This window comes from Lissotriton helveticus, chromosome 9 (genome assembly GCF_964261635.1).
Source record: "Lissotriton helveticus chromosome 9, aLisHel1.1, whole genome shotgun sequence".
Taxonomy (NCBI): domain Eukaryota; kingdom Metazoa; phylum Chordata; class Amphibia; order Caudata; family Salamandridae; genus Lissotriton; species Lissotriton helveticus.
This window is the reverse complement of record NC_136070.1, coordinates 110,013,199-110,039,300: the sequence shown is the minus strand read 5'-3', so window position 1 is coordinate 110,039,300 and position 26,102 is coordinate 110,013,199. Positions and strand designations below refer to the sequence as shown.

Genomic DNA, 26,102 nt, shown 5'->3' with positions numbered 1-26,102 from the left:
CTTGTTCGACGGGTCACCAACCAACACCCTGGTAGTCCTCATCATCTAAGTGAAAAAACCTGGAAAGCCCATCTCTATAAGCATGGGCAGTCCCATGTCTATGTTCCACAGTAAAGTCCATCCCTTGTAGGTAAATGGACGACCTCAACAGTTTAGGAATCCCCACTCATCTTCATGAGCCATCTAAGAGGTATGTGGTCAGTTTGAACATGGAAGTGAGTAACAAACATGTATAGTCTCAGCTTCTTCAGGGACCAGACCACAGGCTTCCCTCTCAATGGCACACCATCTTTTTTCTCTGAGGAGTAGTCACCTGTTAATGAAGGCAACTGGCTGATCTAGGCCCTCTTTATTTACTTGTGCCAACATTGCCCCAATCCCATGTTCTGAAGCATCTGCCTGAACCGCAAATTCTTTGTGTAGTCAGGAGCCAGTAAAGCATAGTATAGCCTCCTTCAGAGTATCAAAGGCTTTCTGACACTCTGGAGTCCAAATGACTTCCTTTGGTTGCCTCTTTGAGATGTATTCTGTCAGGGGTCCCACTATGGCCCCATAGGTCTTTACAAATCTTCTGTAATACCAAGTCAGGCCAGGAAAGGCAGTCGCCTGTGTCTGGGGTTTAAATCCTTCCGATCCAGAATGGACTGAATTTTGAGTTGGAGAGATTGTAGATGGCCTCCACCTACAAGGTGGCCCAAGTACTCCATGGAACTCTGCCCTATTTGGCACTTGCTGGCCTTAATAGTCGGGCCTGCCTGTTGCAGGGGCTTCCTTCAGGTGGGCCAGGTGATCCTCCCCGTTGGAACTGTACATAGTTATATCATCCACATATGCTTCACTGAACTGTTCCAACTCAGACAGGTACCTGTTCACAAAACTTTGGAATGTGTCAGGTGCATTCTTTACACCAAAGGGTATTACTTAGAATTGGTAATGTCCCTCTGGTTTGGAGAAGGCTGACCTCTCCTTTGCTCCTTTGCTGAGGGCAATCTGCCAGTAGCCTGAGGTCAAGTCAAATGTACTCAGGTACTTTGCAGCCCCTAACCTATCAATGAGCTCATCAGCTCTAGGTATAGGATGAGCCTCAGTGTTAATGACTGCATTCAACCCTCTATAGTCCACGCAGAACCTTAACTCCTTCTTTCCCATTTGGGGATTAGGTTTGCATACCAGCACCACTGGGCTAGCCGTTGGACTATCAGAGGGCTCAATTAATGCCAATTCCAGCATTTTAGCTACTTCAGCCTTGATGCTGGCTCTGGCCTGGTCAGAGAACCAGTACAACTTATTTTTGATAGGTAAGCTATCACCAGTGTCAATATCATGTATGCAATAGCTGGTGATATCTGGGGTCAACAAGAAAAGACCAGCAAACTTCTCCAGAACTTGCTTGCCATTATGAAAAATGGGGTGACCCAATAGTGGTCGTAGACCTGCGTTACTTGTGGTATGAAAAACAATGGTCCTAGACCTATTTTTGGGGGATGATGCAAATCACAATCAACATTTAATAATTCATAGTTAATTCCCGAGCCCATACCCTGTTGGCTCCCAGTAATTCATACAATGAATGTACTGAAGTGCAACAACCAAAAGATTTTTTCTTTGCAAAACAAGAATTTTTATTCCATCATGGTTTGCACAACAGTAGATTCCTTAATGCAAACAATAGAGTGAGAGGAGAGATTGCCCCAAGGAACGTGCGGGAAAAGAGTGGGTGCTCTAGTGTAGGAAGAGTGAAGAAGCAAATCAGAAAATGTGATGAGGGATTGATTGCAATTATTCACTGGTCAGACTGATCAAGAGTTTCTCAGTCTTTTTCAACAAGCCACATACTTATCATTTCCAATCCAAATTCATTCTATTTTTGAAAATACACAGATCAATACTTGTGTTGCACGTTACAGTAAGGGCTAGTGGACCAGGGTGGATATGTATGGGCGTCGACGTTTCGACCCGTCATGTGGTTCAAGGGGTACTTGTGGGCCTCGGCCTGCGGGTCTTCCTCAGGACAGGTATGGGGCAACCTGAGTGCAGATGTGTTGTCTGTGTCTCACACCTGCTGGGTGAAAGGGAGGGGGGTCAAGGTTGTGCACATAATGACTGAAGGTGTTCCTACATGGCCATACACAATAAGGCTTACCCGCTAGAAGGAGCTGAGTTGGAGATTCCTCCCACCTAAATAAGGGCAGGGCGTATCCTCATCTGTATGGAGAGGAGCTGAAGTGAGGCTTGTGGTTCTGTTTTACAATGTATTCACATAGCCAAGTTCACCATTCTATTACACTTACCCTTAGGGGAAGGGTACGTGCCGGCTGTAAATTCCAGGGAAATGATTCAGGAGCTACAATTCTTTAAATTAAACCGTCGTTAGCAGAGGGTCTAAACCACAGGAGGAAAAACGGAGTGGGAGGCAAGGAGCCGCAAGGCGCTCCTCGAATATCTCTTACCTTGCTAAATCTGGTATCCAGCCTCCGCGATCCGCACAGGACACTGGAAGCTGGCGGGCCCACCGCGAGGACGCTATTTAAAGCGTCCTGCTAGCGAGAGTCGTCACGCTGATTCCGCGGTTGATTGAGAAAAGACTCCGGCAATAGGTTACAACATGTGTACATGTGACCTGGAGTGATTAGTAGATCCTATCGCTATCAGGAATTGGGTGATGCCTGTACATGAAGGCATTTCCTACCCCCTAGTGAAGGGCGTGTATTCACATATTTACATATTGTGCCGGTAACGGTACAACAATGGGCATGAATTAAATTGGTGAAGGACGGCAATAACGCTAAGTGTGTGAGCACATATGCATAGTCTTAAACAATGACTATTGAATTATTGTCCATTCCTCATATACATTGTATTGCTTGCAACACGACAGCACAGGCATGTACAGGCATCACCCAATTCCTGATGTCGATAGGATCTGTTAATCACTCCAGGTTACATGTACATATGTTGTAACCTATGGCTGGAGTCTTTTCTCCATGTCAATCAACCACGGAATGAGCGTGATGAGTCGACTCACGCTAGCGGGACGCTTTAAATAGCGTCCTTGCAGTGGGACCGCTTGCTTCCAGTATACTGTGCCGTTCGCGGATGCCATATACCTGATTTAGCAAGGTAAGAGATATTCGAGGAGCACCTAGCGGCTCCTTCCCTCCCACCCGGTATTTCCCCTCGTGGTTTAGACCCTCTGCTAACCACGATTTAATTTAATGAATTGCAGCTCCTGAATCATTTCCCTGGAATTTACAGCCGGCACTGTACCCTTCCCCTAAGGGTAAGTGCAATAGAATGTGAACTTGGCTATGTGAATACATTGTAATACGGAACCACAAGCCTCACTTCAGCTCCTCTACATACAGATGAGGATGCGCCCTGCCCAAATTTAGATGGGAGGAATCCCCAATCCAGCTCCTTCTAGCGGTTAAGCCTTATTGTGTGTGGCCGAGTATGAACACCTTCAGTCATTATGTGCACAACCTTGACCACCTCCCTTTCACCCAGCAGGTGTGTGACACAAACAGCACATCTGCACTCAGGTTGCCCCATACCTGTCCTGAGGAAGACCTGCAGGCCGAGGCCCACAAGTACTCCTTGAGCCCCAAGACGGGTCAAAATGTCGAAGCCCATATATACCCAACCTGGTCCACGAATCCTTACTGTAACGTGCAACACAAGTATTGATCTGTGTATTTTCAAAATTCGAATGAATTTGGATTTGAAATGATAAGTATGTGACCAGTTGAAAAAGCTTGAGAAACTCTTGATCATTCTGACCAGTGAATAATTGCAATCAATCCCTCTTATCACATTTTCTTCACTCTTCCTACACTAGAGCACCCTCTCTTTTCCCACACGTTCCTTGGAGCAACCTCTCCTCTCACTCCATTGTTCCCATTAAGGAATCTACTGTTGTGTAAACTCTGATGGAATAAAAATTCTTGTTTTGCAAAGAAAAAATCTTTTGGTTGTTGCACTTCAATACATTAATTGTATTAATTACTGAGAGCCAATAGGATATGGGCTCAGGAATTAACTATGAATTATTGAATCTTGGTTGTGATTTGCATCATCCCCCCAAAATAGGTCTAGGTCCTTTGTTTTTCGTACCCCAGAACTTGCTTGCTGTCTCTATGCTGCTGGTCTGTCAATTTGTAAGAGAGTATCACTCCCTCCACTGTCCCATCTTGCACATTGCTGGGGAAGAGGTCTTGCAATGGGTTAGTCACCTCCTTTTCTCCTCTCCTCCTTCATCTTCGACCATCAGAATTGCCATGTCTGTCCTGCCTTGGTGGGGTTTTGATCTATTGATATCCAGGACTCTGTAGGCGTTCCTGGGGGTGTTCAGGTCTGCCAGGTACGTATCCTCACCCTTCTTCTCTGGGATTGGATAGGGCCCAGTCCACGTTTCTTGGAGTGCCCTGGAAGCTACAGGCTCCAACATTTACATCAATTGTCCTGGTTTGTCTTGAGGCATAGCAGCCTCTGATCATACTAAAGCTTCATGACCTCCCTGAACAGATTTCTAGTGACAGGGCTTTCCCCTTTCAGGTTCCTAGTTTTTTACACCAGTGGTCAGTGTTTTTACTGGCTTCACGCTCCTGGCATTGAAAGTGGTGAACAAAACTGATTTCAGTGCCCTGCGGTGGTACCTATGTAGGCACCACACACAACACTTCTGGCGCGGACGGCTCCTGACAGAGCAGAACAATGCCACCTAACGGCATGCAGGGGTACTGCTCAAGAAAAATATATGGATCCAGTCTGATTCCTGGATTTAAATCTAAAGTAAGGAATCTGTGACTAGATTCTCTACCAGATATGGTGTTATTCAAGGTAAGTAAGTTTTTCTACATGCCCTGGGTATACACAGTACCACTTTACTAGGGCCTTACAAGTAAATAAAATATGACAATTCGAACTAAGCCAATTCAACCATATTTTAAGGAGAGGCCACAAGTTTTTTAGCAGTGGTAAAGTGAACAAATCCTATGGTCAACAAAAATCAAGTCAGTAAAACTGGATGAGGAAGGCAAAAGGTTTGGGGGAAGATCCCCCTAAGACTAATACATCTAACAATATTTGACTGTTCGGTGACAGACAAAAGGAACATGGCTAATGAACTACATGTATAGCACATGCCTTTCTCAGGGAATAAATGCTTTCTATTGGAAAAGCCAGATGCTGTCAGGACCAGCCACGCAGCCTGTTCCTTTGCTAGATGTATCCTCCATAAGTATATGCTCTCAATTTTTCAGGATAGTCCTTATATTAGGAGATGAAAATGAATCACATGAGAAAATAATGGATGCATTCTAAACACTACATAAAATTCTTGAATGCATCATTCTTACACCAAGTGTATTTGTGATGTATTAAATACTTGATAAGATTATGTTTCAATTATAATTGTTTGTCTCTATTCCATACTGCAGCCATCAAAAGATGAAGTGAAGTGTTTCAAAAAGAAGAAGATGATCAAGGGAGCCTATTCAATGCACACTTCAGCTGAGGTATTGTTATGATATTAATGGCACAGAATAGTTCTACTAACGACACAAGGAGATTTGTTGATGACAGACAGAGTAGAAATACCACATGCCAGACTGGCAGGCTGAGGTAGAGGGGGCAAACATCATTGATTGCTATCCTCTGTCTTATACTCTTGTACCTAGGACACACCGGTAAACTATACTTTCAGAGATATGCAATAGTTGTGTCATTCAAAATATTTCTAAAAGCCATAAAATGTCAAGATTACAAATGTGATCCCAGAGAATGTCTAGTCAAAATTCAGAAGTTACATTTCGCTTTTTAAGATTGAGCTAGGCCAGTTTAACAGATTTGGACAAATGAGATAGGGTGTTTTCATGTGTCCTTCAATTCAGCACTAAAAACAGACTGCACGCTTGTCTTCCTTCATTATGTAACAGCAAGAAAAGATAAACAAGCATTGGAAATGCAATCGGTCTCGCATTTGTTTCAGGTAGAGCTTTTGGCGAGGCAAGAACAGATAAAAAAAGGATAAAAAAGTGTGTTAAAATCCAAACTGAAAACACGGCTAAGCTAAAAAATATGACTCAGTAGATAAAGAAATAAGTTGAAATTTTTCCCATAGAAGCCAGAGATTACAACTACTAACATCGGGGCTGAGGGGAATGTAAATGTGTGAAAAAAATGACTTGGACTTATAGGGAAGCCAGCATGTGCTCGTCTGATGACTTGTGACTAAAGTCAGTCAGAGATTTTATCTTCTTACTGTGGTTTTGGAACCACCTACCAATAGTCTTCACCAAACAGTTTTTGATGACAGAAGCTGCAGTCCAGTAAAGTGCCATCTAGTATCTGACAGAGGACCTTTCAGACTATTCCCACTTGAGGCCTCCTCATAATTGTTTATTTTTTTTGGCAAATCTTCTGAAGGTTGTGGTAGTCCCATACTGACGTCCATAGAAGAAAATTTCTGATGGATACATCTGCCTGTGGATTCCTCACCTTTTGAATTCTCTCCTGCACCAGCATTCCGCAGAAACTTTTTTCCTAGCTCTCCCACGTCGATGAGGACGTCACAATGGCACGGCTCCGCTCCCGACTCCATCTGATGTCATCGGAGCCACAAATACACCTCGCCAGCATGCTGACGGCAGTTCCCTTTTTTCCACGCCGACGACGAGTAACGGTTTTCTGGGACTCTCCAGCTATTTCTTAGGTTACTCTGTTTCTGCTCTTTCCCTTGGAGTGGCAGTGCGATGGCATAGAAGAAGTCAGGTTTTAAACTTTGTAGAGACTGCGGGGGCCATATGTCAATCACGGACCACAAGAAGACTGTTTGTGGTGCCTCTCCTCGGACCACAACGTCGATGGTTGCACCAGCTGTCGGAAGATGAACCCGAAAGCTTTGAAGGAGCGTGAAGCTAAGTCATTCATGGCGAAGGCAGGGAAGGAGAAAAGAGGTAAAAAAAGATTGAAGTCGTTGACTACGCATGCTTCGAAGTCGAAGAAGCACAAGAAAAAGAGAAGGCATTCTCGATGTCGTTCGTGAAAAGGTGGGGCTTTGAGATCGCCCTCTCAGGCACTGAGGCATCGTTTTAGAGATCTCATTTTTCCATTGCCTTCTCCTTCTCCTCCAGGGACTCCGGCTTGTTCTCCAACACTGATATGTTTAATTTGGGAGTTCCTCAGCATTATGTCCAGGCACCTTTCGTGCCCTTTATGCCGACGGCGATGTCCTGGCAGTTTCCAGTTCCGAGGTCCTCAACGCCATTCTCTCAGTATCCGGCTCCATCTGGTGTTCGCTCTTCTTCTTGACTTTGAGCTGCGCCGTTGCCCACTTCGGATGATCTCCCTTCAACGCTGGCTCCGTTTCATTGGTGCCACGTGTAGCGCCGGCAACGCCGATTTCTATACCAAATACGAGATCTAGGAGAGAGGCTCAGAGACTGTTAGAGGAAGAGGAAAATAGCAGGGTGAGGCTGAAGACAGTGAGATTGAAGAGGATGAGTTTGAAGGCCTTCAGGAGGTGATTGGTTTAAATACTTTCCCAGAATGGGAACTTTCATCACCTAAGGCTTTACCCTCACAAGATGTTGCACCATATCCTGCAGTTATTAGGAAGGCTGTATTTTCATGAAGTCGAGGCAGCAGTGGAATAAAAGTATTTCCATATTCATCCTTAAATAAATGTCAATAAATAAAAAAATATTGTGTTTCTATCGGCCTGTTGGGAGTGGATTTGGAACTTTTAGATCTTCTGCTACCCACTGCCAATTTCAGACCAAATATTCTGACAGGGGAATTATACTCTCCTTCCTCTGTGGTTGAGCCTCTTTCGTCCCTTAATGAGGCCTTGACTGAGCCTATTTTGGAGGTGTGGAGGAAGCCCCTTTCTGTTCCTGAGGTTTCAAGGTCTATTGCAAGAAGGTGCAGACCTGCTCTAAATGATCCAGCTTTTCTTTCAGCTCATCCTTCTCCTGAAAGTTTAGTGGTGCAGGCTTCTTGTTCAAAATATTTGGTGGGGTCTTTCCCTCAGACTCCTGGTGACAAGGATTGGAAAAAATTAGAACAATCCGCCAAAAAGGTTTTCTCCTCTTCAAGTATGGCTTTGAAATCCACCAATACAACCTGCTTGCTGGGGAGGTATATTCATGCCTTGATGGAATCGTCAAAACAGTTGTTTCCAAAGTTGCCGGAGGATGATCGAAGTTCCTTTTTGGAGATCATGGCGGATGCCCAGGCGGCTGCTCGCCAGGTTATACATTCAGGTTTGGACACTGCTGATTCAGTTGCAAGAGTGATGGACTCTTCTATTGCTACTAGGAGGCATTCCGGGCTTAGGTCTTCGGGGTTCTCTCCTGATGTACAGAATACTCTTCTCAATCTTCCTTTTAATGGATACAAGCTTTTTGAGAAAAAAGGCTGATTCTGCGCTACAGAGGATTAAGAACATTAGAGCCATGGCTAAATCTTTGGGTCTCCAGTCCCAATCTAGAGGATTTGGTTTTAAGAGGTATCGTGGTTTTGGCAGGATGTCTTCCTTTCAATGCCACCAACCACTTCAGCAACAGCAGCAGCAGAACCTCCTGTATAAATCTTACTGAGGGAAGAACAGAGGTCGTTTGCGGGGTGAAGCCTGTCAACTCTCCTCCTCCTCCTCTTCCTCTTCTGCCACTGCCACTGGTGTCTCTGGAAAGCATCCCTAGATCCCCCATATTAGACGGGTGTCCCATTTTCTACAAGATTGGAAATCTATAACATTAGACCTTTGGGTTTTGAATCTTGTGGAAAATGGGTTCGCCCTTCCCTTCCGGGAGCTTCCTCCTCCTTTCCCTCTTAGCCAGGGCTGGGGCTCGGAGGAGCATTTGTTGATTCTGCAGCAGGAGGTTCTTGTGTCATTGCAGAAAGGTGCAATAGAGGTGGTGCCCGAGCTGGAACGGGGTCAGGGATGCTACACCCGGTATTTTCTGATGCCCAAGAAGTATGGCAGGTTAAGGCCTATTCTGGAGCTTAGCATCTTGAATTGTTCGCTTCCTGCATTCTGTTGGTCAGGCATGCACGCTGGCACATGGGAGCACTTCAGTGGTGTCTCCGCTGACAGTGGTGTCAGCACACCAGGGATCTCAGGGCGTCAGTCAGGATCTCCAGGAGAAACTGCAGCAGATCGGTCTTGGTTGAGTAGGCAGGGCAACCTGTCTCAAGGAAAGCCCTTTCAGCTTCTTCCACCGGTGGCCACAGTGATCATGGATGCCTCCATTCTAGGGAGGGGTACTCATCTGGGGGATCTGGAGGTCAAAAGTCTTTGGTCCCCAGAGGAAAGGTTGCTTCACAGCAACCTTCTGGAATTGCGGGCTATACGTTTGGCACTAAAGACCTTCCTTCGTTCCCTTCGCAGTCAGTCAGTTCACGTCCTGAGGGACAACACTACAGTGATATGGTACATCAACAAACAGGGAGGTGTAGGGTCATATCGTCCCTGTCGAGAGGCTCAGCGACTCAGGTCCTGGGCTCAGAACCACCAAATTTGTGTGATCGTAAATCATCTGGCTGGTGTGATGAATGTACGTGCCGACAGTCTCAGTCAGCATTACTGGGCCGATCACGAGTGGCGGCTTCATCCAGAGGTGGTCCATCTCATCTTCAAGATGTGGGGATTTCCTCGGATGGACCTCTTTGCCACTTGTGAGAACGCGCACTGCCCGTCGTTCTTCAGTCTCCAGTTTCCGATAAAGTGAGTGTTGGGAAACGCTTTTCTGTCGGATGGGAGTTCGCAGCTCCTTTACGCTTTTCCCCCATACCCTTGATTCCTCGATTTCTGAGGAAAATTCCCCAAGACCGAGCCCAAGTCATATTGATCGCCCCAGATTGGCCAAGAAGGGTGTGGTACACAGATCTATTTCACCTCTCATCGCACCCTCCGCTCTGTCTCCCTCTCAGGGCAGACCTCCTCTTGCAGTCGCAGGGGCAAGTTCTAAACCCCCACCTCCAGAGCTTGCTCCTTCATGCCTGGAGATTGAATGAGTTCTTTATCTCTCCCAACGGATTTGGTGGTTGTTATTTTATCATCCAGGAGACACTCCACCAAATCTATTTATTCAACTAGGTGGTTCAAATTTGTCAAATGGTGTGGAGAGAGGTCCATTGCTCCTTTGAAAGCCCGTTTGTCTAACATTCTAGAGTTTTCTCTTTCTTTGGCCCAGCAGGGTTGTGCTGTGGCTACAGTAAAGGGATATTTGTCTGCCTTATCGGCTTTTCTATGTATGCCGTACCAGCCGTCTTTATTTAAGTCCCCCATTGTTATTAGGTTCATTAAGGGCCTTACTAATAGGTTTCCTCCCACTACCTTCATTATGCCTCAGTGGGATTTAAATCTTGTTCTTACATTCCTAACGGGGTCTCCTTTTGAGCCTCTTCATAGTTGCCCGTTGGGGCTTCTTTCTTTTGAGACAATCTTTCTGATCGCTATTACCTAGGCCAGGTAAGTGAGCTTCAGGCTCTTAGTTCTAACCTCTGTTTTTGATCATTCATGCAGAAAAGTTGGTTCTCAGGACCAGGGCTGCTTTCCTGCCTAAGGTGGTTACCCCTTTCAACTTTGGGCAATCCATTACTTTACCTACCTTCTATCCTACCCTCACCCTTCCAAGGAGGAGTAGAGACCTCATCGCCTGTATCCTAAGGGAGCTGTCAGTTTTTATCTCGACAGAACCAGGGATCTGAGACTGGACGATCAGCTCTTCAAGGCTGTGCACAAGCGGACTCTCTCCAGGTGGATCATCTTGTGCATCAAGATCTGCTACGCCTTGGCCAAGAAGGAACTGCCTGAAGGTATTAGAGCTCATTCTACCAGAACTAAGTCTTCTTCTACTTTGGCTAGAGGTGTTCCTGTTGTAGACATTTGTAAGGCAGCAGCTTGGGCCTCCCTCCACACCTTTGCGAAACCTTACTGCTTGGATTCAGAGGTTAGAAGGGATGGTAATTTTTCTCTCTCTTTGCTTCAGGAGTTTGTAGTATAGGTTGGTGGACACCCTCCTCCGGGAGTGGGACTGCTGTGGGATTCAATTCAAAAGGTGAGGAATCCACAGGCAGATGTATCCATCAGAAGAATAAGTTACTTACCATTGGTAATGCTGTTTCTGGTGGATACAGTATCTGCCTGTGGATTCCTCACTTTCCCACTCCCACCCTCCACCCCGTTATCCACCTTTGTATACCAAAGGTTGTTTCTGATGGATACATCTGCCAGTGGATTCCTCACCTTGTGAATATGCCCCTGCGTCAGCAACGTTCGGAAAATTATTTTGTAGCACGCCGGCGTGGACGACGTCATAGGAGCACGGCATCGCGCGCGACTACGACTGACGTCACTGACTCCTTATAAGGCCTACGTCGGCGTGATGACATCAGTTCCCTTTTTCCGCGTCGGCGACGCTAACGGTTTCGAGGGATCTTCTGTTGATTGATAGTAACTTTGTTACTATTGTGAGTTTATTTGTATCTCTTCGATGTTGCAGTCTTCTGTGGTGATGTTGTCGAAGAAGACTGGTTTTAAGCCATGTGATACCTGCAGAAAGATGATGTCCATTACAGATCCGCATGGTGACTGTCTATGGTGTCTGGTTCGGATCACGACGTCCAGGGATGTCGATCCTGTTTGAAGATGAACCTGAAGGCTCTTCAAGAACGTGAGGCAAAACTTCTTGTTGCCAAATTGAAGGGTAAGGATGCCAGGAAGAGTTCGAGGTCGAGATCGAGACGCCTGAAGTCAAAGTTAAAGTCGAGGTCGAGGTCCCGGTCAAGGTCGGCTTCGAAGTCGACTTCGGGACATGCTTCCAGGTCATCTAAGAAGAAGCATAAGAGAAGGAAGCATAGTTCAAGGCACCATTCCGGTAATGAGTCGGATTCGAAAACGAAGTCGTCTTCTAGAAGGCAATGAAAGGATATGGTATCTCCTTCTCCAGTTCAGAATCCAGAAGGTGGGGCCTCGCCTATGAAGTCACGGGAGCTTTCACCGGCTTCGGAGTTGAATCCGTCTCCGGATCCATCTCAGTCTTCAGGACATGAGGAGGAAGAAGAAGTTTCTATTGCTCAGGGTTCGACGACTCCGGTTCACCAACCCAAGGAACAAGAGGAGCAAGAGGAGTCGACTCCGGTGCAGCCTCCTCAGGAGCAGCCGGTGGGTTTGTACCCTCCTTTTCCGGGTCCAGGACAGGACCCTTCGCATTTATAAAAACGCCATGTATGGTGTTTATGCGAGAGCCATGTACCCCTCCGGAGCACCGGCTGGTCCCATGGGTCCGTTGGCATACAATTTGGGGGTTCCCCAAGCCTATGCTCCGGTGCCGTTTTTGCAGTTTATGCCAGCTCCGGCTCCACCTTGGCATCTCTCGGCATCGCCGTCGCTTACGGCTTCACCGGCTCCGGAACGACCTCGTGGTCCAAATCGAAGTTCTACGCCGGCTCCAGCTCCATGTTCGACGCTGGCTCCAGCTCCTCGTTCGACGCCTGCTCCGGCTCCACATTCGACGCCGGCTCCTTTGGAGTCGATACCAGATCCGACGACGTCGGTTCGAATAGAGTGGTCGAGGAGAAGAGTTATGGGGAAGCTGAAATTGAAGAAGGTGAGCTTCAAGATCAGGAAGATTATTTTGGTGATCTTCAGGATGCAAGTGGCCTAGAGCTGTCTCCTGATTGGGAGTTGGCCACAGTATCTGATGCTCCTTCAAAGGATGTGGCTCCCTACCATGTGGTAATTAAAAAGGCTGCAGAACTGTTAAATTTGACTTTGCCATCTGTTGAGTATAAGTCGAACAATCTGACTGAAGTTCTCCATTCACCTTCATCTGTGGTTGAGCCTTTACTTCCATTTACTGAAGCTCTAACTGATCCCATCTTGGAGGTATGGAATAGACCACTTACAGCTCCTGCAGTTTCTAAGGCCGTTGCAAGGCGTTATAGAGTGGCTCCTGGCGACACTGAATTTTTATCTACTCATCCCTTACCAGAGAGTTTGGAAGTACAAGCTGCCTGCTCTAGAAAATCTGCAGGTGCTTTTTCCCAGGTGCCTGGTGATAAGGATTCCAAAAAGGAGGACCAAAATTCAAAAAAAGTGTTTTCGTCAGCCAGTATGGCCCTAAAATCTACAAATGCCACTTGTTTGCTGGGTCGATATATCCATGCTTTGATGGATACTGTAAAACAGCTGTCTCCTAAGCTTCCTGAGGAGGACAGAAAGACTTTTAATGAGGTGATTTCCGACACTCAGGCTGCTGCTCGGCAGGTCATACAAAGTGGTATGGACACAGCGAATTCAGTGGCTAGAGTCATGGGGTCTTCGATTGCCACCAGAAGAGCTGCATGGCTGAAGACTTCCGAGTTTTCTGCGGATGTTCAAGCTGCTTTAATGGATTTGCCCTTTGATGGCTCAGGCCTTTTCGGGAAGAAAGCTGATGCTGCATTGGAGAGGTTCAAGGACAGCAGAGCAACAGCCAGATCTTTAGGTTTGCAAACAAGAGGATCTGTGGGCAAAAGATATAGGGGCTTTGGAAGATCTTCTTTTCGTCCCTTCAAGCAATCACAGCAACATCAGCAGCAACAAAATCCTTTGTATAAATCTTACAGAGGAAAACAAAGGGGTCGTTCTCGAGGATGTCAAGTCTCCTCCTCCTCTTCCTCATCTTCTTCCCACCCCCCTCCTGCTACAGCAAAGCAGCCCTAGATCCACCATTTCGGATCATGCGGGTCCTGTAGGGGGTCGGCTTACCTATTTTCTACGCAATTGGGAATCGGTCACGTCAGACCTTTGGGTTCTCAATCTTGTAAAGAATGGATATGCTCTTCCCTTTCGGGAATTCCCTCAGAATTACCCTCCTTGCCAAGGTTTTTGCTCGGAGGACCACCTGCTACTTCTGCAGGAGGAAGTCCTGGCATTGTTTAGAAAGGGTGCAATAGAGGTGGTTCCGGAGCAAGAAAGGGGTCAGGGATGCTACTCCTGGTATTTCCTGATCCCCAAGAAGGATGGCAGACTTCGTCCAATCCTGGATCTCAGGATCTTGGACCTTTACCTGAAGCAGGAGAAGTTCAAGATGCTCACCCTTGCGCAGGTTCTTCAAGCGCTGCTGGAAAAAGACTGGATGGTGTCAATCGACTTGCAGGATGCATATTTTCACATCCCAATCCTGAAGTCGCACAGGAAATATCTCCGTTTTACGGTGGGATCGCAGCATTACCAGTTTGTGGTCCTTCCTTTTGGTCTTACTACTGAGCCTCGAGTCTTCCCCAAGGTGATGGCTGTGGTGGCAGCACATCTCAGAAGATAAGGGATTCCAGTATTCCCTTATCTGGACGATTGGCTGATCAAGGCAGAATCTCCAGAGGAAGCGCTCCATCATCTGCAAGTCACAACTCAGTTGTTGTACAGGTTGGGTTTTTCGATAAATGTGCCCAAATCTCACCTGGTGCCCTCCCAGCGCAACCTGTTCATTGGTGCGGTACTGGATACAACTGTATGTCGGGCATTCCCTCCTCCACAACGGATTCGCGACATACAGGAAATGATTCCTTTATTTCACAATGGAGCGGTTGTTCCAGTCTTGAAGGTCCTTCGTCTGCTTGGTGTGATGGCTTCCTGCATTCTGCTGGTCAGCCATGCACCCTGGCATATGAGGGCACTCCAGTGGTGCCTCCGCAGGCAGTGGTATCAACACAACGGAGATCTCAGGGAGTCGATCCGGATCTCCAGAGAAACTGCAGCGGATCTGTCTTGGTGGAGCGTGGAGGCCAATCTGTCTCAAGGAAAGCCTTTCCAACTACCTCAATCGGTGGCCACAGTCATAACGGATGCATCCACTCTAGGGTGGGGTGCTCATCTGGGGGATCTGGAGATCAAGGGTCATTGGTCTCCAGAGGAAAGGATGCTTCACATCAACTTTCTGGAATTGCGGGCGATACGTCTGGCCCTCAAGGCCTTCTTCCCTTCCATTCGCGGTCGGTCGGTTCAGGTCCTTACGGACAACACCACCGCGATGTGGTATGTCAACAAGCAGGGAGGAGTAGGGTTGCAGTGTCTCTGCAGAGAGGCTCTGTGACTCTGGTCCTGGGTTCAGGATTATCAGATTTGTCTGATGGCAAATCATCTGGCCGGAGTTCTGAATGTGCGTGCGGAGAGTCTCATTCGGCAGTTCTCAGCCGACCACGAGTGGGGGCTTCATCCAGAGGTAGTTCTTTACGTCTTTCGGACGTGGGGAACTCCTCGGGTGGACCTGTTCGCCACTCACGAGAATGCTCACTGCCCGTCATTCTGCAGGGAGCCTTAGGGGACGCGTTTCAGTTGAGTTGGGACTCACAGCTCCTTTACGCGTTTCCTCCCATACCCTTGATTCCTCGGGTTCTGAGGAAGATTCGCCAAGACCGGGCCCAAGTTATATTGATCGCCACGGATTGGCCAAGAAGGGTGTGGTACACAGATCTACTCCACCCCTCCTCGTGCCCGCCGTTCTGTCTCATTCTCAGGGCAGATCTCCTCTCCCAGATGGAGGGGCAGGTTTTACACCCCGACCTCCAGACCTTACACCTTCATGCCTGGACATTTAACGGGGCAACCTGAATTCCCTTTCTCTCCCACATGATGTGGTGGATGTTATTCTATCGGCCAGGCGTGACTCCACCAAGTCAATCTATTCATACAGGTGGTCTAAATTTGTGAGTTGGTGTGGGGAGAAGTCCATTGACCCGTTGAGGGCTTGTTTGTCTGATATACTTCAATTTGCTCTTTTCCTGGCTCAGCTATAGTTTGCTGTGGCTACAGTTAAAGGTTATCTTTTGGCTTTGTCGGCATTTCTCTGCCTACCGGATCAGCCGTCTTTATTTAAATCTCCTGTGCTTCTAAGGTTTTTAAAGGGTCTTACAAATACATTTCCTCCTACTCCCTTTATTGTGCCTCAATAGGACTTGAATCTTGTGCTTACATTTCTGATGGGTTCTCCTTTCGAACCTTTGCACAAGTTTCCCATGAGACTTTTATCTTTTAAGACGGTCTTCCTGGTTGCAATTACCTCGGCAAGGAGGGTAAGTGAGCTTCAAGCTCTTAATTCAAAGCCCCCGTTCTTGACCATTCATGCTGAACGAATGGTTCTTACGACCAGGGCTGCTTTTCTGCCTAAGCTGGTAACTCCCTTCCATCTAGGACAGTCCATTACCCTACCTACCTTCTATCCTCCCCCTCACCCTTCCAAGGAGGAGGAGACTTCACCGCCTGGACCCAAAGAGAGCGGTGAGCTTTTATCTTGATAGGACAAGAGACTATCGATTGGATGACCAGCTCTTTGTTGGATTTGCTGGCTGCAGAAAAGGAAGAGCTCTGCACAAGCGCACACTTTCAAGAAGGATTATACTATGCATCAAGATCTGCTACTCCCTGGCAGGTAAGGACCCTCCAGAGGGTATAAGAGCTCATTCTACAAGAGCAAAGTCTACTACATCTGCTTTGTCTAGGGGTGTACCTGTAGAGGACATTTGTAGAGCAGTGACTTGGGCTTCCCTCCACACTTTCGCGAAGCATTACTGCCTAGATTCCGAAGTGAGGAGGGATGGCCACTTTGCGCGTTCTGTCCGCCAGGAATTTTCTGGTACAGGAGAGTGGACACCCTCCTCCGGGAGTGGGGACTGCTGTGGGACTCTATTCACAAGGTGAGGAATCCACTGGCAGATGTATCCATCAGAAGAACAAGTTACTTACCTTCGGTAACGCTTTTTCTGGTGGATGCAGTATCTGCCTGTGAATTCCTCACATGCCCAACCGCCTCCCCTTTGTCCACTCTTCTATACCTGAAGTTCATGACATTATTTAAATGTATTTATATGTATTTATATATATACACCACCATTCCTGGCATCTGCTTCGGCAATTGTACTCGGTCAAGATATTGGCAAAGGTTTGGTCCACCACGACGCCTGAGACGAAGAGAAGCGGTGCAGAGGTCACAGTGCCTCGCTCTGGGCTAGCTGCTTCGTCACATGCCCCTGCGGAGAAGAATCTTGGGTTGAATGGTTTATGCGGTTGGGGGCTGAAGGAGACTCTTGAACTCGCAAGGTATGGGACAAGGGGAAGCGCTGCACGCCGTCCGGTTTGCTGGCAATTCATGTGAACATCACCACCTGGGGATCCCGATACTATTTTGGTGCATTCTGGGTCCTGTAGTTGTTGCACCGATGAGGCAATCTACATCAGGTGGAGCCCCTTTTGTGGGGGAGGAACAGAGACAGCCTATCCATCAGAGCGGGACATTTAAAGGCGTGGACATTTCCCTGCCCGTTATTCCAAGCGGCGCTGATGAAGGCAATGACGCCGAAATGCATTCGCCCTCTGTGGCATTTTGTGAAATAAAGAGACTCCGGTTTGTCCCCGATGTGGCCTCCGCCTTTTCCTTGGGAAAGATTGTACTGCATTTATCTACGCCGGCCAGAGGCGTGTTTGGAGACCCCCGCATTATCAAGAGGCCTCACCATTCCTGGCATCTGCTTCGGCAATTGTACTCGGTCAAGATATTGGCAAAGGTTTGGTCCACCACGACGCCTGAGACGAAGAGAAGCGGTGCAGAGGTCACAGTGCCTCGCTCTGGGCTAGCTGCTTCGTCACATGCCCCCGCGGAGAAGAATCTTGGGTTGAATGGTTTATGCGGTTGGGGGCTGAAGGAGACTCTTGAACTCGCATGGTATGGGACAAGGGGAAGCGCTGCACGCCGTCCCGTTTGCTGGCAATTCCTGTGAACATCACCACCTGGGGATCCCGATACTATTTTGGTGCATTCTGGGTCCTGTAGTTGTTGCACCGATGAGGCAATCTACATCAGGTGGAGCCCCTTTTGTGGGGGAGGAACAGAGACAGCCTATCCATCAGAGCGGGACATTTAAAGGCGTGGACATTTCCCTGCCCGTTATTCCACACGGCGCTGATGAAGGCAATGACGCCGAAATGCATTCGCCCTCTGTGGCATTTTGTGAAATAAAGAGCCTCCGGTTTGTCCCCGATGTGGCCTCCACCTTTTCCTTGGGAAAGATTGTACTGCATTTATCTACGCCGGCCAGAGGCGTGTTTGGAGACCCCCGCATTATCAAGAGGCCTCACCATTCCTGGCATCTGCTTCGGCAATTGTACTCGGTCAAGATATTGGCAAAGGTTTGGTCCACCACGACGCCTGAGACGAAGAGAAGCGGTGCAGAGGTCACAGTGCCTCGCTCTGGGCTAGCTGCTTCGTCACATGCCCCCGCGGAGAAGAATCTTGGGTTGAATGGTTTATGCGGTTGGGGGCTGAAGGAGACTCTTGAACTCGCAAGGTATGGGACAAGGGGAAGCGCTGCACGCCGTCCCGTTTGCTGGCAATTCCTGTGAACATCACCACCTGGGGATCCCGATACTATTTTGGTGCATTCTGGGTCCTGTAGTTGTTGCACGGATGAGGCAATCTACATCAGGTGGAGCCCCTTTTGAGGGGGAGGAACAGAGACAGCCTATCCATCAGAGCGGGACATTTAAAGGCGTGGACATTTCCCTGCCCGTTATTCCACACGGCGCTGATGAAGGCAATGACGCCGAAATGCATTCGCCCTCTGTGGCATTTTGTGAAATAAAGAGACTCCGGTTTGTCCCCGATGTGGCCTCCACCTTTTCCTTGGGAAAGATTGTACTGCATTTATCTACGCCGGCCAGAGGCGTGTTTGGAGACCCCGGCATTATCAAGAGGCCTCACCATTCCTGGCATCTGCTTCGGCAATTGTACTCGGTCAAGATATTGGCAAAGATTTGGTCCACCACGACGCCTGAGACGAAGAGAAGCGGTGCAGAGGTCACAGTGCCTCACTCTGGGCTAGCTGCTTCGTCACATGCCCCCGCGGAGAAGAATCTTGGGTTGAATGGTTTATGCGGTTGGGGGCTGAAGGAGACTCTTGAACTCGCAAGGTATGGGACAAGGGGAAGCGATGCACCCCGTCCCGTTTGCTGGCAATTCCTGTGAACATCACCACCTGGGGATCCCGATACTATTTTGGTGCATTCTGGGTCCTGTAGTTGTTGCACCGATGAGGCAATCTACATCAGGTGGAGCCCCTTTTGTGGGGGAGGAACAGAGACAGCCTATCCATCAGAGCGGGACATTTAAAGGCGTGGACATTTCCCTGCCCGTTATTCCACACGGTGCTGATGAAGGCAATGACGCCGAAATGCATTCGCCCTCTGTGGCATTTTGTGAAATAAAGAGACTCCGGTTTGTCCCCGATGTGGCCTCCGCCTTTTCCTTGGGAAAGATTGTACTGCATTTATCTACGCCGGCCAGAGGCGTGTTTGGAGACCCCCGCATTATCAAGAGGCCTCACCATTCCTGGCATCTGCTTCGGCAATTGTACTCGGTCAAGATATTGGCAAAGGTTTGGTCCACCACGACGCCTGAGACGAAGAGAAGCGGTGCAGAGGTCACAGTGCCTCGCTCTGGGCTAGCTGCTTCGTTACATGCCCCCACGGAGAAGAATCTTGGGTTGAATGGTTTATGCGGTTGGGGGCTGAAGGAGACTCTTGAACTCGCAAGGTATGGGACAAGGGGAAGCGCTGCACACCGTCCCGTTTGCTGGCAATTCCTGTGAACATCACCACCTGGGGATCCCGATACTATTTTGGTGCATTCTGGGTCCTGTAGTTGTTACACCGATGAGGCAATCTACATCAGGTGGAGCCCCTTTTGTGGGGGAGGAACAGAGACAGCCTATCCATCAGAGCGGGACATTTAAAGGCGTGGACCTTTCCCTGCCCGTTATTCCACACGGCGCTGATGAAAGCAATGACGCCGAAATGCATTCGCCCTCTGTGGCATTTTGTGAAATAAAGAGACACCGGTTTGTCCCCGATGTGGCCTCCGCCTTTTCCTTGGGAAAGATTGTACTGCATTTATCTACGCCGGCCAGAGGCGTGTTTGGAGACCCCCGCATTATCAAGAGGCCTCACCATTCCTGGCATCTGCTTCGGCAATTGTACTCGGTCAAGATATTGGCAAAGGTTTGGTCCACCACGACGCCTGAGACGAAGAGAAGCGGTGCAGAGGTCACAGTGCCTCGCTCTGGGCTAGCTGCTTCGTCACATGCCCCCGCGGTGAAGAATCTTGGGTTGAATGGTTTATGCGGTTGGGGGCTGAAGGAGACTCTTGAACTCGCAAGGTATGGGACAAGGGGAAGCGCTGCACGCCGTCCCGTTTGCTGGCAATTCCTGTGAACATCACCACCTGGGGATCCCGATACTATTTTGGTGCATTCTGGGTCCTGTAGTTGTTGCACGGATGAGGCAATCTACTTCAGGTGGAGCCCCTTTTGTGGGGGAGGAACAGAGACAGCCTATCCATCAGAGCGGGACATTTAAAGGCGTGGACATTTTCCTGCCCGTTATTCCACACGGCGCTGATGAAGGCAATGACGCCGAAATGCATTCGCCCTCTGTGGCATTTTGTGAAATAAAGAGACTCCGGTTTGTCCCCGATGTGGCCTCCACCTTTTCCTTGGGAAAGATTGTACTGCATTTATCTACGCCGGCCAGAGGCGTGTTTGGAGACCCCGGCATTATCAAGAGGCCTCACCATTCCTGGCATCTGCTTCGGCAATTGTACTCGGTCAAGATATTGGCAAAGGTTTGGTCCACCACGACGCCTGAGACGAAGAGAAGCGGTGCAGAGGTCACAGTGCCTCGCTCTGGGCTAGCTGCTTCGTCACATGCCCCCGCGGAGAAGAATCTTGGGTTGAATGGTTTATGCGGTTGGGGGCTGAAGGAGACTCTTGAACTCGCAAGGTATGGGACAAGGGGAAGCGATGCACCCCGTCCCGTTTGCTGGCAATTCCTGTGAACATCACCACCTGGGGATCCCGATACTATTTTGGTGCATTCTGGGTCCTGTAGTTGTTGCACCGATGAGGCAATCTACATCAGGTGGAGCCCCTTTTGTGGGGGAGGAACAGAGACAGCCTATCCATCAGAGCGGGACATTTAAAGGCGTGGACATTTCCCTGCCCGTTATTCCACACGGTGCTGATGAAGGCAATGACGCCGAAATGCATTCGCCCTCTGTGGCATTTTGTGAAATAAAGAGACTCCGGTTTGTCCCGATGTGGCCTCCGCCTTTTCCTTGGGAAAGATTGTACTGCATTTATCTACGCCGGCCAGAGGCGTGTTTGGAGACCCGCGCATTATCAAGAGGCCTCACCATTCCTGGCATCTGCTTCGGCAATTGTACTCGGTCAAGATATTGGCAAAGGTTTGGTCCACCACGACGCCTGAGACGAAGAGAAGCGGTGCAGAGGTCACAGTGCCTCGCTCTGGGCTAGCTGCTCCGTTACATGCCCCCGCGGAGAAGAATCTTGGGTTGAATGGTTTATGCGGTTGGGGGCTGAAGGAGACTCTTGAACTCGCAAGGTATGGGACAAGGGGAAGCGCTGCACACCGTCCCGTTTGCTGGCAATTCCTGTGAACATCACCACCTGGGGATCCCGATACTATTTTGGTGCATTCTGGGTCCTGTAGTTGTTGCACCGATGAGGCAATCTACATCAGGTGGAGCCCCTTTTGTGGGGGAGGAACAGAGACAGCCTATCCATCAGAGCGGGACATTTAAAGGCGTGGACCTTTCCCTGCCCGTTATTCCACACGGCGCTGATGAAGGCAATGACGCCGAAATGCATTCGCCCTCTGTGGCATTTTGTGAAATAAAGAGACTCCGGTTTGTCCCCGATGTGGCCTCCGCCTTTTCCTTGGGAAAGATTGTACTGCATTTATCTACGCCGGCCAGAGGCGTGTTTGGAGACCCCCGCATTATCAAGAGGCCTCACCATTCCTGGCATCTGCTTCGGCAATTGTACTCGGTCAAGATATTGGCAAAGGTTTGGTCCACCACGACGCCTGAGACGAAGAGAAGCGGTGCAGAGGTCACAGTGCCTCGCTCTGGGCTAGCTGCTTCGTCACATGCCCCCGCGGAGAAGAATCTTGGGTTGAATGGTTTATGTGGTTGGGGGCTAAAGGAGACTCTTGAACTCGCAAGGTATGGGACAAAGGGAAGCGCTGCACGCCGTCCCGTTTGCTGGCAATTCCTGTGAACATCACCACCTGGGGATCCCTATACTATTTTGGTGCATTCTGGGTCCTGTAGTTGTTGCACCGATGAGGCAATCTACATCAGGTGGAGCCCCTTTTGTGGGGGAGGAACAGAGACAACCTATCCATCAGAGCGGGACATTTAAAGGCGTGGACATTTCCCTGCCCGTTATTCCACACGGCGCTGATGAAGGCAATGACGCCGAAATGCATTCGCCCTCTGTGGCATTTTGTGAAATAGAGAGACTCCGGTTTGTCCCCGATGTGGCCTCCACCTTTTCCTTGGGAAAGACTGTACTGCATTTATCTACGCCGGCCATAGGCGTGTTTGGAGACGCCCGCATTATCAAGAGGCCTCACCATTCCTGGCATCTGCTTCGGCAATTGTACTCGGTCAAGATATTGGCAAAGGTTTGGTCCACCACGACGCCTGAGACGAAGAGAAGCGGTGCAGAGGTCACAGTGCCTCGCTCTGGGCTAGCTGCTTCGTCACATGCCCCCGCGTAGAAGAATCTTGGGTTGAATGGTTTATGCGGTTGGGGGCTGAAGGAGACTCTTGAACTCGCAAGGTATGGGACAAGGGGAAGCGCTGCACGCCGTCCCGTTTGCTGGCAATTCCTGTGAACATCACCACCTGGGGATCCCGATACTATTTTGGTGCATTTTGGGTCCTGTAGTTGTTGCACCGATGAGGCAATCTACATCAGGTGGAGCCCCTTTTGTGGGGGAGGAACAGAGACAGCCTATCCATCAGAGCGGGACATATAAAGACGGGGACATTTCCCTGCCCGTTATTCCACACGGCGCTGATGAAGGCAATGACGCCGAAATGCATTCGCCCTCTGTGGCATTTTGTGAAATAAAGAGACTCCGGTTTGTCCCCGATGTGGCCTCCGTCTTTTCCTTGGGAAAGATTGTACTGCATTTATCTACGCCGGCCAGAGGCGTGTTTGGAGACCCCCGCATTATCAAGAGGCCTCACCATTCCTGGCATCTGATTCGGCAATTGTACTCGGTCAAGATATTGGCAAAGGTTTGGTCCACCACGACGCCTGAGACGAAGAGAAGCGGTGCAGAGGTCACAGTGCCTCGCTCTGGGCTAGCTGCTTCGTCACATGCCCCCGCGGAGAAGAATCTTGGGTTGAATGTTTATGCGGTTGGGGGCTGAAGGAGACTCTTGAACTCACAAGGTATGGGACAAGGGGAAGCGCTGCACGCCGTCCCGTTTGCTGGCAATTCCTGTGAACATCACCACCTGGGGATCCCAATACTATTTTGGTGCATTCTGGGTCTTGTAGCTGTTGCACCGATGAGGCAATCTACATCAGGTGGAGCCCGTTTTGTGGGGGAAGAACAGAGACAGCCTATCCATCAGAGCGGGACATTTAAAGGCGTGGACATTTCCCTGCCCGTTATTCCACACGGCGCTGATGAAGGCAATGACGCCGAAATGCATTCGCCCTCTGTGGCATTTTGTGAAATAATGAGACTCCGGTTTGTCCCCGATGTGGCCTCCGCCTTTTCCTTGGGAAAGATTGTACTGCATTTATCTACGCCCGCCAGAGGCGTGTTTGGAGACCCCCGCATTATCAAGAGGCCTCACCATTCCTGGCATCTGCTTCGGTAATTGTACTCGGTCAAGATATTGGCAAAGGTTTGGTCCACCACGACGCCTGAGACGAAGAGAAGCGGTGCAGAGGTCACAGTGCCTCGCTCTGGGCTAGCTGCTTCGTCACATGCCCCCGCGGAGAAGAATCTTGGGTTGAATGGTTTATGCGGTTGGGGCTGAAGGAGACTCTTGAACTCGCAAGGTATGGGACAAGGGGAAGCGCTGCACGCCGTCCCATTTGCTGGCAATTCCTGTGAACATCACCACCTGGGGATCCCGATACAATTTTGGTGCATTCTGGGTCCTGTAGTTGTTGCACCGATGAGGCAATCTACATCAGGTGGAGCCCCTTTTGTGGGGGAGGAACAGAGACAGCCTATCCATCAGAGCGGGACATTTAAAGGCGTGGACATTTCCCTGCCCGTTATTCCACACGGCGCTGATGAAGGCAATGACGCCGAAATGCATTCGCCCTCTGTGGCATTTTGTGAAATAAAGAGACTCCGGTTTGTCCCCGATGTGGCCTCCGCCTTTTCCTTGGGAAAGATTGTACTGCATTTATCTACGCCGGCCAGAGGCGTGTTTGGAGACCCCCGCATTATCAAGAGGCCTCACCATTCCTGGCATCTGCTTCGGCATTTGTACTCGGTCAAGATATTGGCAAAGGTTTGGTCCACCACGGCGCCTGAGACGAAGAGAAGCGGTGCAGAGGTCACAGTGCCTCGCTCTGGGCTAGCGGCTTCGTCACATGCCCCCGCGGAGAAGAATCTTGGGTTGAATGGTTTATGCGGTTGGGGGCTGAAGGAGACTCTTGAACTCGCAAGGTATGGGACAAGGGGAAGCACTGCACGCCGTCCCGTTTGCTGGCAATTCCTGTGAACATCACCACCTGGGGATCCCGATACTATTTTGGTGCATTCTGGGTCCTGTAGTTGTCGCACCGATGAGGCAATCTACATCAGGTGGAGCCCCTTTTGTGGGGGAGGAACAGAGACAGCCTATCCATCAGAGCGGGACATTTAAAGGCGTGGACATTTCCCTGCCCGTTATTTCACACGGCGCTAATGAAGGCAATGACGCCGAAATGCATTTGCCCTCTGTGGCATTTTGTGAAATAAAGAGACTCCGGTTTGTCCCCGATGTGGCCTCCGCCTTTTCCTTGGGAAAGATTGTACTGCATATATATATATATATATATATATATATACATATATATATATATATATATACATTGTCTACACACTATGGGCCAGATGTAGGAGCCCAAATACCGGTCAGTAACGGCCGATTTCGGCCGTTACCAACCGGTATTCAGGAATTGGCATGTAGGGGCCAATTTTACCGATTCGGTAAATTTACCGAATCGGTAAAATGCCGAATCGGTATTTTTACCGATTCGGTAACTTCCAGATGTAGGTGGGACTCTTCTGAGTCCCAAAGGCCTTTCAGATTCGGTATTTTACCACCAAATCCAATTGGGCGGTAAAATACTGAATCCAGGTGTGCATGCACATGTGTGCATGCACACCTATGCCATGTGACAGACAGACATGCCCTTAGGGCATGTCTGTGTGCCACATGGCACACATGCCTGTATTTGGGGTGCTAGAGGATGTCAAAGTGACACCCCCTGCACCCTTGCTGGATTCGGTATTTACCAAATCTGTAAATACTGATTCGGTATTGCCCATTGATTCCTATGGGCTTCAAGGCCCATAGGAATCAATGGGCAATACCGAATCGGTATTTACCGATTCGGTAAATACCGATTTTTACAGAATCGGTAATTCAATTACCGATTTTACCTAAATCTCCCTCCTTCTATTTTACCGATTCATAAATACCGAATCGGTAAAATTCGGTATTTATGAATCGGTAAAATAGAATTACCTACATCTGGCCCTATGTGTGTTATTTTGGATATTATGTACTGTGTACACTGTATATGTGTACATCTACTGTCATTGGTCCGTCCGGGTGCCTTGAAGGCACGGAAAAAAGGGCGGAACTGATGTCATCACACAGACGTAGGCCTTATAAGGAGTCAGTGAAGTCAGTCGGAGTTGCGCGCGATGCCGTGCTCCTATGACGTCATCCATGCCGGCGTGCTACAAGAGAATTTTCCGAACGTTGCTGACGCTGGTGGATATTCACAAGGTGAGGAATCCACAGGCGGATACTGTATTCACCAGAAAAAGCGTTACCGAAGGTAAGTAACTTGTTCATTAGTTATTTGACATGGTTGTTTTCCTGTGTCTTTTGATTGCCTTGCTGTTGGTTTATAGGAAATGCTTTGTTTCTTTAGCTTTTTCTATTTTTCTTTATACTGTGTGTATTTGTGTTTATATTGTATACTGTGTATACTCCAATTATGTTGTTGGT

General features: G+C 48.9%; 1 protein-coding gene across 8 annotated transcripts in view; it reads left to right on the top strand.

The window, feature by feature from the left end:
- LOC144780983 (uncharacterized) overlaps positions 1–26,102 on the top strand; it is a 1,867,627-nt gene that overhangs the window by 1,642,020 nt on the left and 199,505 nt on the right. For all 8 annotated transcript variants that reach the window (XM_078659579.1, XM_078659581.1, XM_078659578.1 and 5 more), the window contains one exon: positions 5,439–5,516. In XM_078659579.1, coding sequence (XP_078515705.1) covers positions 5,439–5,516 — 78 coding nt within the window. The remainder of the gene's footprint in view (positions 1–5,438; positions 5,517–26,102) is intronic.